This window comes from Pipra filicauda, unplaced genomic scaffold (assembly GCF_003945595.2).
Source record: "Pipra filicauda isolate LSUMZ 115617 unplaced genomic scaffold, ASM394559v2 scaffold134_size1991817_pilon, whole genome shotgun sequence".
Classification (NCBI taxonomy): Eukaryota; Metazoa; Chordata; class Aves; order Passeriformes; family Pipridae; genus Pipra; species Pipra filicauda.
Window position 1 is genome coordinate 492149 of NW_024103818.1, and position 16899 is coordinate 509047.

Sequence of the window (16899 nt, forward strand, 5' to 3'; positions counted from 1 at the left end):
CCAAAGGTAAGTATTTAGATTTGCTACTCCTGACCTCCCCTCTAACTGATGGGGGGAGAATGATTTTGGGGGAGGAGCAAACGAGATCTCAGGATGAACACACTAGATGTGTTTCATGGAGCTTGGCTTACATTTAACTTGATGCTATTTTTTTCCATATTATACTACAAAAATACTAAATAAAAAACTTCAACGCTATTAAAAAAGCTTGTAAGTTAATCATTCTCTAGTCATTACAGCAAGTTCATCTGGCAGGTTCACGACTGCAACACTTGAAAATCAAAAATTTTCCATTTGCCAGCAACAGAAGGTGATGTTATGGCTATTGCTGTTTGAAAATCTACTTGGAAATTCATAAGTCTCATTAAACCACTGAATAATTTGTCAAGATGAAAAGTAATCTTAATGAATCAGGAAAAACCCTTTCTCTGATCTCTTTATGAAATGTGTACACTCAGAAGTTACCCTAAAAAAACACCACTCAACCATTATGTCATTAATATCAATATTGTATGTTTTGCATACCCTGCATTCAGGGAACTATTTTCATTTTGTTTCCTTGTGTGGCTTTAGCCTGGGCAATTACTGTCTCCTTTTAAATCAAAAGAAATTTATTTCAAAACACCAATTTAAAAATCAGTGCTGTTGAAAAGCTGCACCCTTACTTCTTCTGTAAAGAATAATAAATTAAAAACAGCATCAGAAGTCAACAGTGAGAAATTGCTACAAGTACCTGGGACTTAGGAAACCTCGAGAACCTGCAAAGGTCACAATTCAATAGAGCTTTTCAATGCTTCAAAGTCGCATGATAATTCACATTTCTCAGACATACAACTAAGTATCTTAATGAACTTGAGCCTTTGCCTAAAATACCATCTCAGTGTACATAAGCACAGTTCTGCATAAGGAGTTCTCCAGGGGAAAACACTACGGAAACTATAAAGAGTGTCTGACTAATACTGAATATACTTCATCGGTGAGGTTTAACGGGTAACATAGTGACTGAATTAAAGGTCAAATACTCAAAACTGGTATAAAAAGCATCTTTACTGAACAACTTATGAAAAGGAAAATGCATATCATTTGAGGCCATTAAACAAATTACATTACCGATACTGACAAGAACTCAGTAGAATGTTTGCCAAACATCTTGCTAGTCCACAAAGCATTCAGTGACAAATATATCAAACAAGTTGCATTACAAAAGCAACCCTTTAAAAAAAGTCAGTATAAAAATAGCAATTTTTCTAACTGCTCTTCCCCATCCATTTTTCAAAATGCCTAAATGACAAGCATTCCGTTAATCACTTTTCAGTCTCATTCTCAGGTTCACTGTCTCCACTGTCACTGTCTCTTCCAGGGTGTTCGGGCATTTTTCGATGTTCATCCACTTCTACCACATTCAATTCTCCTTCCTTCATAATTTCTTCCAGTACCATATTTTCTTCTTCTGCATCTTCCTGCATGTCTTGCCCTTCACCTTCCACTTCAGTCTCTTCAGTTTGAGTCATTTCTGGTTCTTCAATCATGGCAGGTGGGGGCAGTAAATGCTGAATGATTAAAAAGGAAGGATTTTAAGTTTTTACATTTTAGCTTGAACTGTTCACCTTATAGTTAGGATTTTCCATTAGTCTGCATACCAAGTTAACAACAAAGACTTAAGATTTAGAAGCCTTAATGATTAGTAAGCACTTCAGTCCTATATAAAAAAAATTAAATAATCTTGGCTCACAAAACGGTCATCTCAGATATATTTTTTTCCTGAAAAGAGGGTATTAGCAAGTCAGGCCTTCCAATTCAAGGATAGCAAACGTTCCATTACCCCAAACAGTAAGACAAGTTATGGTAAATCCCTACTTGGAGCAACATGCGTATTCCTACCTGTAGTAGGATGCTCTGCCTGGCATGCAGCAAAACAACTTGAACAGTGCCCTATTTTGCAAAGCTATCAGTGGTGGACTTTGAGGGGATATCATGCTGCTTTTGGTGTTGAATTGTGCTAAAATCAGTCTGACTCACTAACTCCAAAGTTAAACATCCTGATAGTGAGGAAAAGGTGTGGCAGATATGGTAAAGTATCCTTATCTAAAAATGCTAAACTGACAGAGCTGACCTGGAGACATATGACTGACAGTCAATCCCTTTATACTACAAAAGTCTAATCCCACTTTTCAATGGCAGGTTCTTCTAACATACCCCTTTTGGAGCGTGTGTGGAGATTCCTCTCTTGGTAGGAGATGTTCCTCAAGGTTACCCCTTGAGGCTGACTGAAAGAGATTTGCCCACAGTCGTTGGTATGGGTAACAACAATCTCTACCTAATAATTCTTTCTTTATTTTGCTAGCTTTCTTATAACTGCTTTAATATAATTGCTTTGATATAAACTATATACTATACTATACTAGTAGTTTTAGCTTCTATACTGTGTAGTAAATAATTCTGATTAAGATCTTTTTGTCTAAACATTTATCATAATAAATAATTCATTTTTATATAAATATATCTGATTTGCCATCCTTAATCCTGCGGGACAAAGTTGTACAAAGGTTCAATCACACCTCTGTAATTTCTTAGACTTGACAATCCTTTGACAACATCTGGGGCTAAGATTGGATCCAGCTGCACCTTGGCTCCTCTCTGAGGAGGAGTTTAGAAAGCAAGGGGGTCCACCTCGTGACTCTATGGGAGGGCTTCTCTAATGAACTTTGAAGCTCCCACTCCACACATGACACTACTATAACTCACCTATTACCAATTCAAACTCATATGTTTAACTTGGTTTTGAGGCCTTTAACAGGCCTGTCTTTAACAACTTATTTCCATAATTCCCCCCTGCAACACCTTATAAAATGCTATGTGACTGTAATCTGTACTTATCCAAGTTTCACACAGAGCTGTAAATGTAGAACTTAGCAAGTTCTACTAACAGTCAAAACAATGTTTAAATGTTCTGCTTGCAACCAAAAGAGTAGTTTGCAAAACATTATATGCATTCCCCACTTGGGAAAAAAACATCAAGAACACAGAGAGCTGAAATGTAAGTATGGATGCTATACAATTCCAGGCTGTCCAGAAACACTCATACTTCTTGCAGCCTGACATTATTTAATGACATGATGGATATTTCCTTGGGATCCTGTGGATTGTTTTAATTAAATGCAAGCTTGATAAACTTCCCATTGATGATTATTCAGTTTTGTTTTCCTCAAAAGGCAACTTGGCTTCACATGACAAATTAAGTGTTTAATTACAGTGAAGTCTTACCTTCAATTAGATGGCACTAATATTACGAATATTACTAAGCACAGACAAATCTATAAAGCAATTATGACCACTAGCAGAGATATGAAAAGCATTTTTTACAGACTTCAAAGTTATCACACTGGTCTCTATAATCCACCTGTACGCAGAAGATGTATTTCCAAACCAGAGATCCTTTCATTAAAAAAATGCAGTCTTGATGTATGAGACAAATTCAGTCTTCTGTGATTTAGTTAGATGAATGTTGTGCTTTGTGACTACTACTATAAAGACTAGTGTAAAAGAAAAGGAAAAATATTACATTGTACTAAATAGGACAAAAGAAATTTAATGCCTGCTTTGCTTTTTATCTATAGTTCACTTGGCTTCCCCTGCAAGAAGAATGTGATTCAGTGACACAGTAGGAAAACAGCAGGTTTGTAACTAATTTTAGCTAGGAATGAATAAGATTAGGATGCCAAAAAGAATAACCAGCATTAGCAGAAGGATCAGGTGCATATTTGTTTAATGTGTCAAGCAAACCCATTTGCTGGTAATATTTAGATGCTACCATCTGCTTTTCAGGACATGTATACACACTTCCCTGTTTTGACAGGGCTATTCATTTACACCTGAATGTGACCAACTACAGAGTCTAGTAAGTCTTCATCACATAGCATTTTGCATGGTTGAAAGATCTCCAACTACATTAGACAAACTGGCTCCTAAACTGGGTTTCTAACAAAACAGTGTGAGTTTCCTTCACTACTATAAAAAATAGTTGTAAGAAAAAGAGATTTTAGTAGTGTCACTCCTCTTTCTCTATCCCCTTTTCTTTACAGCACACAGATAATTAGAGCATTTCCCCAAAATAGCGAGAAAGTATCCTGTCTGGCAGGACAACCTGGCAAAGGCTTTTTCTAGGTAGCAAAATGCTGAAAATTTGGCTGAAGCTGTCTCACAGAAGAAAAAATAAAATAAAATCCAAGAATCACTGGATAAGAACTGCAGACAAAAAAAAAATTTTCTATCTGAAGTCTGAAAATCAGTTAAAGGAGAAGTTTGGGTTCTGATCTCTACTGATTACACTGTTCCATATTTGATGAAACAGTGGAAGAAAGGAAGAGGATGTAGCACAGAGACATCTTTGCATTACAGAACAGAACCTGTATCTCACAGACAAGAACCTTGGACTATCTGTTCAAGCATAGAGTCACATTCACACTCTCTTCCCACAGTCAGCTAATACAGAGTGAGTAGTGTCCTTTCACATCAATTTTGTCTACTTTTGGAAATCTTTCAGAAGAGCGAAAACCAATAAGGGAACTTCAGAGTACCACGAAAGAATAAATTACAGGTAACATAAACAGGATGCACGCCAGACATTGGCTAAAAGCTGATGCAGTCGAGGGGTAGCATTTAAGACCACTCTCCCTTCCACTTACTGTCAACTTCCTGTAGGCTTCACAGATCCAAGTATGACGAGTAAAGGCAGCTTTCTGCTCAGTATACTTTCTAAACTATACTTACATATGATAACAACGGTTTTCTGTTGGGTTCAGAGATTAAACACTGACAAAACTAGGTACAAAAAGCATCTACAACTGCTTCCAACCCCATGAAATTTTGCTTGGTGCTGAACTAGTGCTAAAAAAAATTGCTCTAGAACAAAAAATGCTACAGCTGTGAACCAGCCTGGAAAATACAGTGATTTAACATGGTTAAAATGGTTTCAAAACATGATCTGGTCTTTCAAAACATTATTGCAACATGCAGTGGTGTTATAATCTCACTAGCTGCACTTACCTGAAATATAACACACAAGTTTATTTTCAAGTAAATACTGAAATTTAGTATTAATGAATAGTATTTTTGGACCAGACAGAGCCATGTCTACCACCTGGCACCAATTACTACTAGTGACCTTAAACTGGGGCTCAAATTTCTAGAAGATGTAGCTTTTGTTACTGCAAGATTTTAATTTTAATATTTTAATATTAAATATTCTAATATTTTAATATTCTTTTAATATTCTCACTCCCAGTCACAAACGCTTCTTGAATTTGAAATATAACAGGAACAGTCTCAAACCTCAACAGCTTCTCATGCCGCTTCTACCAAAAAACAATTCTGTTTTAAGTGCACATATGCCAAGAGCTAGAAGGGCCTTACCTGTTGATGGTGGCGAGTACTCTGAATCATGTGCATATACATATTGTACACAAAGTTAGCCATTTGAGGCATGTTCTTAATAACATGTATTTGGTGAGATGGTCTTTCTCCATTCTAAGGAAAGTAAAAAAGGTTGACAAAGCAAACAAAGCAAAGCAACCATTATTCAAAAGTTATTCAACTATATTAGAAAACATAAGCCCCAAGAAGTTAAATACTCTTTTTCAAAGAAAAAAAATTGCTTAATTCTTTGGAAAGTTAGCAAGTATAGGTATTCCACTTTGGGGAACTGGATTAATAATGATATTGCATCCCAAAGAAGAAATTTCAAAAGGAAATGCCAGATTCTGATTCTTACTTCATAAAGTACATTTTGGAATTGAGTAAGTTAACATATTAAAGGCACAAATATTTCATGATTAGGACTTGGCCTACTTGCCCTCTGCAGTCCAGCTGTTTTTTGCTCACACTCACTGACCATGCACATTGCACTCTTGTTGCACACGTGATCTGAACGTTTCAACTGAAGGGCTCCCTCCCAAAATTGTCAACAGCATTAAAGACCAGGGAAACATTTGTAACTGAATTTGGGGTACATGCAGGCACCCCTTCTCAAAGGTTCAGTATGCAAAGCAGATATGCTCCTCTATTTCTTCATTTAGCAGCCTGCTCTGTGTGCCCTGTGCTTAGATGCTGAATACAAATTTTTCCCTAAAGATCTAGCGCATATTACAAATTAGGTTTTTGTGCTTATGAACCTAGCACAGCAGCCAAACTCTCGTGATTCTGGAACTAATTTAAAAAGAAAAAAAAATTAATTGGTTAAATTGGTTATCCTGAATTATTCAGCTAAATATAACTTTATGTCTTTGTATGAGAAGTGATTAGCTTTATGTGGCTTTTTTGAGAAATAACTTTGTTTCATAGCTAGACCAAAAATATGTAAGCACTAAAAGCTTACTTATTGATCACAAAAGAAAAATACTGAATCCATTACACAGGCACAACAGTTATACTGATAATTTTTATGGAAGCATCAATTAAAACCAGCTAGCATGTATCATGATAAAAATTAACTCTAAGGACATAATTCATAGACTCGTAGAATCGTTAAGGTTGGAAAAAACCTCTAAGATCAAGAAATCCAATAATCAAGTGGCATTGCCAAGTTCGCTGCTAAACCATATCTTCAAGTGTCACATCCACACAGCTTTCCAAGGATGATGATTCCATCACTTCCCTGGGCAGACTGGTCCAATGCCAAGAGGCGGAGGCACTGGTTTAGCAGAGAAAACAGTTCCATCTTCCATAGCCCATTCAAAAAAAGTAAGCAAACACAAACACCCATTACAGATACCAAAATCCAGTGCAGCTATTCCTACCTGTCTTGCTGTTGGAAAACATTCTGTGGGAACAATGTGGAGGTGAAGCGGTCGAGCTGTGAGTTGGCTGAAAGCTGGAGTTAGTTCAAAACAGTTCTGAAATAGTGATACCCTTGCAAAGATATAAAGTCCAAGTCTGGCTCTTGACATGGCAACAACCAATCGTCGGACATCCCTTCAGAAAACAAAATCAATCATGTTCTTTTTCACTGATAAATAGTTGCAATAAAATAACTAAAAGTATGCTAAAGTCTCAATTAAAGGAAATATAAAATCATCTGCTAAAATACTATTCTGTCTTTAGTTTTTTCCTTACATACTGTTTCAATAGCTACCAAACCCTAGTACCATTATATAGAACCATATATATATAGGTCCATTGTATCAATAATGATATGAAAAAACACCCTTTACTATCTTCCTACACCTCACAAGTAAAGTTGAGAGTAAGCATTGAGAACAAATCCCAACACCATTTTTGTATCACCAAATGAGTAAAGATGAATTTGATAACTCATCTAACTATTGCTGATTAGACAAGTCTTCCTCCATCCCATCCCAAAACAAAAGCACATTTAAAACCACACATAATAATGTAACTCATGCAATGATCAAACACTTCTGATGCAAAATAAATAAGTCTCACTTACAGGAAAGGATTTATGAGAAAATTTAAGCCTGCATTTGCTCAACAAACATTACAGTCTTAGCATTCTACTTGAAACCAAGTTCAGCCTATCTGTAGTAATATAAACTAATTATAGTATAAGAGCCATTACTAAAGGATTAAGTGATCATGAAGAGGGTACCAGACATTTATAAAAGGAAGTATGTCTCAACTTCATTATATATATAGCATTAAACTTCATTTCTACTACATACCCAAATAATCTAACACTTTTGTACAAGGTACTATAAACATTTCTGTATCTGACACAGAGAACATGTACTTCAATGACACTACAAAAGGTGTTCTTACTTACCTAAGGTGGCCCACAGCTTTGGTACGCACTAGTGAAAGGAGAATATAATCATTTTGTTGACCCTGAAATCTGTCCACAGTTGTTACCTAGAGAATCAAAAACCAAGAAAAAAACCTCCATAGATTAATCTTTGCGATTTCACTTAAAACATGACACTAAAATTTTAACATCAACTTTGGACTGAGATTGCAGTAAACAAGAATAGAAAAGAAAATGCTTTAACTGTTTTAGTTGGTCTCTAACCAAAAAGTCTAGAGTTGTTTTGCAAGATGTTAGAGGAGTTGTCTGACTAAATATAGTTTCTTTTTTTTTTTAAATTCAGACAACTAGCAGTGGGGTGCTAATATCAAAAGATTACAGAAAGTCATTGGTTTTATAATATAATTTTAACCTGCAGAATTAGCACCAGACTTTAATAACTACATTCTTTATTTGTTTCATCAGATTCGTCATATGTTTTATCAAATAATTTCCACCCTGGATGGATCTTCCTAAAGGTGTGGTTTTGGGGATTGCTGTTTTTATTGAGGACAAAATAAATTACAAAATAGAGTTATTCTGTCCCATGTAACCTGTAGTCTTTTCACCTTCACTGACTTCACTCTGTCAAATTACCAACAGGTAGAAACAAAGGCACTAATTACGAAATTCCATAGAACATAGATTAATAAATGTGTAGTGAACCAGGGAATACTTGCACAGGTAGCTGTGAATCTATTAAATTAGTCTTATTGACAGTATGACAATTTAAAAACACAGAAAGCAGAACCACTCCAATGACTAATATATTTTCAAAGTCACCTTGTTTGGCCGTCCAATCAGTGGATTATTTCCACACCGCTGATTAATGACATCACGGATCAGGTGTTTCTGTCCATTGTATGTTGTCAGGATACTTATCTTGTCTGCAGGATAACCAAGCAGGCACATATACATGAAAACTGCCACAACATACTCTGCTTCACCAAGGTTCTAAAGTTTAAAATGAGAGAAAAAGAAAAGAAAAAATAGAAGACAAAAAAAGGGTTACCCAGCCTGTAAGGTTAAAAAGAATAACACCTGTGACACTGTCATGTATTTAGACAAATATCTTAGTGCTGAAACGTCTCTAGATCTGATAATTCTTTCCTGATTTCATACAAACCATTTTGAAAGAATAAAAGAACCATAAGTAGGTTTAATAACTTTGCTCTAATTCCTCTTCAGAGAACTACTGGAAATATCTACATCAATACTATTATCAGGCACCAACTGAAACTTTGCAATATTTAGTCAAGAGTTCCAAACAGTCACCCCAAAAAGCTGCAATGACTCACTCTCCAGTAAACTGAAAGTAAGAACTAGTTGAACTAGAATAAAGTCCTTTCATGTATTCATTAGGAGACAGACATCTGGATTATGAAATCCAGTTATTTCTACTGCAGGCCATACCTATTCAATTTCAAATGACCAGCTGTTATTTTGTACATTGTAACTTACTTTCTGTGCCCTTACTTTATAAGTCTGTCCCAAAGAACCACCCTTCTGGTTATAGGAAGTTTTGTTCTATTTCCAGACTGAAGTTATTCATAGCCTGTTTAAATCCATTTTCTGTCAACAAAAATTATCTTTCAGGTTAAGAAGTTGTTCTCAAATGCTGACATTTACTCCTGATCTATTTATACTTGGAATTTTATCCCCACTTGGCGCATGTTCGAATAGGCTGGACATACCAGCTTCATTTATTTTTTCTTACTAAGTGGGCTCTGCATTACTTGGAAAATGCAGTTGTCAGGCATATCAAACACCTGTGGGTGTAAAGCTATTCTACAAATTTTAATCCCCTCTAAGTCTGGAAAGAAAAGCCCAAATTCACAAAGAGAAATAATACATGGTGGCAATCTCTTATCTCATGAAAAACCATGCAATGCCATCAATATACTCCACTAAATATCTTGCAATGCTTAAGATCCTGGGGAAAAAAAAAAAAAGTAATAGTAGGAAGAAATAGAGGAATTTGCACATGAAAGCACTGTTGTAATAACAAATGTGTTCTGTGTCCTCATATCAGTGTTCTTAATCTTCTTTAGCTAAAGAGTGGTCTAAGCAGTGCTCATACTCTCAATTATCAGGCACTCCTTTCAGCTGTTCATCTTCCACTGGACAACTTTTTACTACTTCTGCATTACAGTTTAAAAAACAAAACCAAAAGAAACTCTCCGAACAATTTTGTCCTCAATCTAGAAGTGGGATAAAGTGCATTATGACTCACCATTGCTTTCTTCACTGACAGCAAAATAATTTGTATTAAAATACATTGAGAGGAACCAAAGCAAAACTTATGAATATATTTTACACCTTTTTTAAAAACAGATTAACATAAGTCTCAGTGATCTTCACAGGGAAAAAATTAATATTAATATTATTATTTAAAAGTCTATTGTTTGCTTTCCACAATATTAAGCAAAATATAAGGTGTTAACTCCATGTTTGAATTAAACTCCTTAACTTGCACACAGCTCCAGCTTCTAACTTTTCCAAAACTCAAGCTTGGTATTCTAGGCACCAGAGTCTGTTTCATCACTGCTTTTAAAACAAGAAAAATAAAAGGACTGAAAATATAAGCATCTTATTACAAGTGTAAAATGTTTTCCCAGTTTAAGGGAAATAGATGGAGACTGTTGGTGGTGGTTTGATTTGAAAATTTAGTTGAGAAACTCCAAGATCAAGGGCTTTTTTGCAATGTACTTAAGCCTCAATGCTTCTTTGCCTGATGTATATTTCTTGCAGTACTGTTTTATTCTTCTACGAACGGACCTTTTAGCATTCCTACATATAAATCAAATCAATACAGCGACTCCTAAAACTCAAATATGTGCCACCAAGCAAACTTTGATTCTTCATGTTCAGGTTAAATGCTACTCTTTATTTCACTATCATGCAGCTGAATTGCAATGACTTTAATTTGCCTTAGGTCAAAATGACATTTTGTAATGAATTACACACTGAATCTCATCTCTCCCATAAAATCGAGAAAACAGATATAAAAGTCATTCACTGAGCAAAAAATACAACATATTACATTACCATTTTCAACATTCAAAACTTATTAACAGGAGGAAAAGAATCACACATACACATGACTCTGATCTGAGAACATGAACTAAACATCAGTTTACTGTATTTTGATAGCCTGTCTTCACTGCAGATCTACTAAGTCATATTCAGAATAAAAGAATTATACATGTAATATTTCTCTTACCTGATAGAAATATGGATTGGGTTCAGACTCTCCTACGCCATTGAAGTCTTCTACATTTATAAGCTGGAAGTCATACAAAAACCCAGCATTGGCTGTTCTGAACTCTGGCAGAAGCTGCACGTGAGGCAAGTTACCCAGATTCTTGTAACGCCAGTTGTAGAGGTTACATAAACTGTTCAAAACCACAGAGACAAACCCCAAAGAGTTACTTATAGGTTCTCGAACTCATTCAAAACAGTTCACCTGCACACAACTCCTTGCTTTCAAGATTAGTGCTTCTGTAGGCCTTCAATGAAAAGAATAACTTTGCTGGGCAGCTATACATATATAAATGAATTTATTTGAACAAGCTATCCAGCAATATTACTTTTAAGTTGTGATTCTGTTTGGTTCTGTCTCACAGAAAACTTCAGATTTCACTTCATTGTGGCACACACAGCCTTAAATCTGTTCTACTTGATCAGATTAAAATTTTGCAAAGAATTCTAGTGGAAATTTTCATGGGTAACAGAACTTAAGGAATATTAATTCTTCTTTACAAAACAGGAGTAAGGAAAAAAACCCATTTTCTGCATTAACAGTTGTAGAATTTCTTACTCTAAAAAGAAATTTATTTTGTTACTTATTTTGTGTATTGCCATGTACTAATATAAGACATGAAGGGAAAGAACCAAAATCTACCTAATTCTGAATCATCTCTGGTATTTATAGGACAGTAATACAACCAAAATGCCTCACTCAGTAATGCATAACAATATCCAGACCAGATAAAGTAGTAGATAATTAATGGGTAAGCTACCTCTGATCAAAAAGGACAAAGCATAGGAAGGTATGGAAAAAAATCCTTGATCAAAAAATTACTTGCAAAATGAAGGAATTCTTGTGCTCTCTTATCACTAAAAAATTCACTGAGATGTTGTGAAATAGTAGATGGCAAAATAAATGTCATTTTTTTACCATTATACTCAGATAGAATTTGCATTTTAAACTGTCATTCATAAGACTAGAAAATAATATTCTACCCTCTCAACATTTCCTACATGAAAAAAATGTTCTCCTTCATATTGTTAACTACATTTTATGCCTAAAATAAAGATTTACAACTAAACTTAAAAAAAGCAAGATTTTATATAGAGTAATTTTCTCTTATTTGGTTTTATTTTTCCTTCTTAATATAACACCACAAATATGCAATTTACACAATAAATAAATCTGATATTTAAATTACCACAGTGAAATGGCAAATACTTAGATAAAAAGAAAAGTTATTTTACTACAGAGATGCAGTATCTCCTTTAATACAAAAAAGGCTTTATGGCCTTGTGTGGACAACCTAGATGCCACCAATGAAAGATGCAGCTCTGCTGAAATACTACAAGAAAAGTACCCTTTTACAGAATAAAGGGAAATATATACTCAACGCTAAATAAATCAAATCTTTATTTAACCTTGAATATATTAAATGTTAGTTTAGAAAAGGAAGCTTCTGCAAAGAAGTCTCAGTTGTAAAAAAAACCCAAACACTTAAGCATATTAAATTCCTTTAAATATAATTTTCATTGAAGTACTCATGCAACAGCAGAGTACTACTATATAAAAATAACAATGAAGAAAGAAATCTCATTGCTTTTCAGCAAAGTAAAAACTGCCTTCCTAGTCTAAGCTGAAAAAAATGGAACAAAACAACTAAATTCCAGTTTCGCAAACTTCTGTCCTAACAATAAAAAATAAAGTTTCCAAAATTATATGTGCACTACTCCCAGTTTTAACCTGGTATTTCCATACAAGCTAGACATGCAATCTGCTATCTCACCTTGCTCTTGCTCTTCCTTGCGCATCCAAATCAACAGTTGGCACTCCAACACGAACAAACCGTGTAAAAAGAGACTGCTCCATGTTGGAGTATTTTTGAAAAGCCATGTTCTTAATGACTGGTGGCAACTGATGATGGTCACCAATCATAATCCACCGCTTCAAACGACTGAATCCATCCTGGGGGTTCTAGAATTAAAAAATTACACTACTGTAACTATTATGATATAATCCAGGCACTCAATTAAAACACATTAATAGTTAAATTGGCTGCCTCTGTCTAATCTCTAAATTCCAACATTTAAGTTACACTGAACTGCAGTCATTTTAAAGACTATTAGTTTCTTTCCAATCAGAGAGTGGAATTCTAAATAAAGTCTTTTTTCTTATAAAACAATAGGTACCTTTATCTGCTAAAATTAGTAGACAAATATCAGGATAAATATCATATTACATTGCTTTAAAGGCCAAAAGTAACACACTGTCAGAGAACAAAAGGAAGAACTACAATTATAGACACTAGAGTAGTAAAAAAACCTGGTTACTCCATAGCAGTATTACTCCAGAACTGTCCTTTGAACTTTACTTTCAGGATTCTGAGGTATTGAATATGAAGCATCTGAATGATGACTGATGCATCTGAAACAGTTTAAGTGCTCAGATGTCTGAGGCACAGACTTAACCTGCCTTTCAAGTGTCTCTGTAGTTCATGTGCTTCACCTCTTTACCTCTGTAATTCTCACATGGTCTCTTCCATGACCAGGATGTGCCTCTAACTAATTCTCTCTCATCTTGGCTCTTGGACTGAATTCTCTTCAGTATGTTTCATATATCTCTTTCCAGTTCTGTACCATCCTTTGTGCACCCATGTTACATACTGACAGACCTCATGAAAAAATACAGGGACATAAAAGGAACAGATTGTGCGGGTAACATTATCCAAGAACTAGAATCCTGAAGACTTCCACCTGCCAGACCCTCATTTCTTACGCACTCCTGTGATATTTTCCTTTCCCCATGGGAGCACTATTCAAGATAGAACCTAAAGTTCTTTTTCTTGTCACTTGAATTGGAAGAGCTCTGAAACCGTTTCTGATCAGACAGCAAGGAATGAAAACTGAACTGTGGACTGTCCAACTCATCAAGTCTGAAAATGCCTTAGTAAGAAAGAGTATGAAAATTATTTTTATTGGCATGGAAAAAAAAAATCTTTCTTTTTTTTTTCAACCCCTCCCAAAAGCTTACAGCTTTAGAGAAGACCAAGCATTCTATATAGACGTTCTGCTCTTAGCAGCAATTTTAATCTTGGACAGAGAGCTCACCAAACAAAGCAGTTTTTAAAAATTTCTTTCTGAATTGCAACTGAAGAAATCAAGTGCTGCTACTCTGGAAGCCTAGATCTTTAGGTTTTGTTAAAAAAAAACCCACTCAATTTTCAAGGATTATTTGGATGGCTCATGTAAATATACTAATGGAATCCCCCAGAATATGCCTCTCTGGTGAAACAGTCTGCTTTAATTACACGAACTCTTCAGTTTCTGCATTCCTCATATGCACTTATTTTCCCTCACCAGCCTGATGTAGCTGGTTATTCAATGCTCATTCAAGCATTTAAAAAAACCTGTAAGATGTTTATTTCACTAAATAAAATAATTTCATAATCAATGTGACAGTTCTTACTGCCTACTCAAATAGCAAATATCAGTTCTGAGTTACTTTCTGCACAAGATATTTTCCATTTTAATATTCACTATTGTTCAAGAACACAGACTCTTGTTTATAATTTTTTGAAATATGTTTTATATTTCAAGTCTAACCTGCAACAGAAGAGGTATAAAGGTTTCTATCTCCAGGATCTGAGCGGACTCTTCCATTAAGATGTTGTCATACTGAAAAAAAAAAAGTAAAGAGATGTCCATACAGATAGAAATACAAATTAATGTAGTTATTCAGCCTACCATTATTCATTCTGTTTTTGATGGCTGGAACAGTTACAGCAGGAATAGACAAAATATCAGTATTACCAAATGGATGAAATCCTACCACATCAATGGCAGATCCATCCATACCAGTCAGGGCTTACATCTAGAAGGAATCCATGACTGAACTACATTACATGCTTCCTATATGCCATAACCCATCCACAAGAGAAAAGCTTTCTGCAGTGGAGCAAACTAATTTGGTCTCTTTGCACTGAAGCTGAAGAGGAGCCATTTTGTGATCCAATACACTGCATTATCAGCAAAAGAATTACTGGTGTCTGGCTTTTGTCAGAAAAAAAGTCTGCACTGAATTAATAGTTATGGTTACCACTGCAGAGTGAAAACAGCATTGCATCGTGGTTCTTTTTCCTCAAATGGTTAAAATTCTTTAGGTAACTAAAGTTCTAAAGGCCATGCTTTTCATACCAATTCTGCCTCTATTTTATTAATCCTATCACTGCTGCTTATTACTGAATATAGCAAAACTAACTTTTTTTTTGAATGCACTATTAAACATTTTTCATATATACAAGAACTTGAAAATTATTTCATCTTACATGAGTTACATTTTTCTTCAGTAAAATTACAAATTGAAACACACTAGTAAAAAAATGCAACTCAAAATAATCTAGTTGCCTAGATTTAGGGCAGATAAAAAGGTTTATACAGGGCTGGGGGGGATCAACATTAAAATCAAGTAGTATAGTAACACTAGTATAATCATTACTTTGAAGCCTAATTCAACCAGGTCACGTCGTTTCAGAGCAGCATGAGTACAAGTCATGGCAATGATTTTTGCTTCTTTCACCAACAGGTATTTGGATCTATCCAGGCCACTGCGGAGAAGTTCAAATGCTCTGAATTCCTATGGAGGACAAAAGAAAATTCTTGAAAGTCAAAATACAAAAAAATATAACATATAAAATATACCCACTCAAACTATCTGGCCACCTTCTTAATATAATTAAACCAGGAAGTTATGAAGGTATCTACTGATATCAATCTAATCTGAATAATTTACTGTGGTTTCCAGGTTTTGCATATTTCAAAAAACAATCTTTTAAAAACCTGTCAAAGAATTCTGTGAACATGTGTGCATATAAAAATTTGCAGACAATTATTCAATTAATTCTGAGGAACCCTCTCAGAATCCCCCAAAATTTTGTTTCCTACTTTACTGAAGTAAATTCAGTATCATAAAGTTAATATACCATTAATATGACTAAATGATACAAAAAAATCACCTTTGCTCTAACTTTGAAAAGCCTCTCAAGCAATTCTGGCAAAATTAGAAGATAATCTGTTTAAGTTACGTTTAGGTTATCTGATTAAAGGCAATTCACTGTAAATATGAAGACCCTGTAAGGATCAGAGGAGGACAGACAGGTGTACCAATCCTAGTAACCTAATCAGTGAAAATGGAACACGCAGAATGGCTGCTTCCTAAAATCAAATTAAAAGAGATTAGACCCATATCTCTATCACAAAACATACCTCTACCACTCAAAGGTGGAAATTGTCACCTTGCAGGCTAATGAAGCTGCCTAGAGGTATATATTTCTTCTTGGATGTTGGGCAAATGAGATTTTTGGGACCATGTAAAGTTTATAGGCAAATCTATAGGATTAGCCAGATCCAGTTACCTTTAACAGTCACGTCTTACCTCAAGCTGAGTGAATATTTTCTTAATATGTCTAAAACACCCTTCAGCAATTTCCATATCTTCTTCATAGGATTTGCCTTTGAAAACTGGTTGAGGAGCATTTGCAAAATACTGGTGAAAAGGAAACAAACTGGAGACATCTGTGACCTCTGGCAGCTTTCCACCTTTAACTTTCACTTTGCTGATATACTCTTCCCAACGAGACATTACCTATGGCAAAGACAAGTGTCATACTGACGTGGTTTTATATCACCAAATTTTTGGCAATGTGTAGGCTTGCATACATAGCATTAAAAAAAAAAATATCACAAAAGTAAGGTATATCTAAATTAGCATTTGAACTTGTGTCAGGATGACATTTTCGAAATTGTGGTGGGTTGAACTTGGCTGGCTGCCTGATTCCCACCCCAAACAGTGAGCATCT

At 35.0% G+C, this 16899-nt stretch overlaps 1 protein-coding gene across 2 annotated transcripts in view; it reads right to left on the bottom strand.

Annotated features, from left to right (window-relative positions):
- Positions 1-1029: 1029 nt before the first annotated feature.
- Positions 1030-16899, bottom strand: part of AQR (aquarius intron-binding spliceosomal factor) — a 67189-nt gene continuing 51319 nt past the window's right edge. For both annotated transcript variants that reach the window (XM_039378309.1, XM_027736469.2), the window contains 10 exons: positions 16476-16685; positions 15540-15677; positions 14648-14719; positions 12832-13019; positions 11019-11190; positions 8579-8749; positions 7778-7863; positions 6795-6969; positions 5413-5526; positions 1030-1550 (listed from right to left, as the gene is read on the bottom strand). In XM_039378309.1, the coding sequence (XP_039234243.1) occupies positions 1305-1550; positions 5413-5526; positions 6795-6969; positions 7778-7863; positions 8579-8749; positions 11019-11190; positions 12832-13019; positions 14648-14719; positions 15540-15677; positions 16476-16685 (1572 nt within the window). In that variant the 3' untranslated portion in view covers positions 1030-1304. The remainder of the gene's footprint in view (positions 1551-5412; positions 5527-6794; positions 6970-7777; positions 7864-8578; positions 8750-11018; positions 11191-12831; positions 13020-14647; positions 14720-15539; positions 15678-16475; positions 16686-16899) is intronic.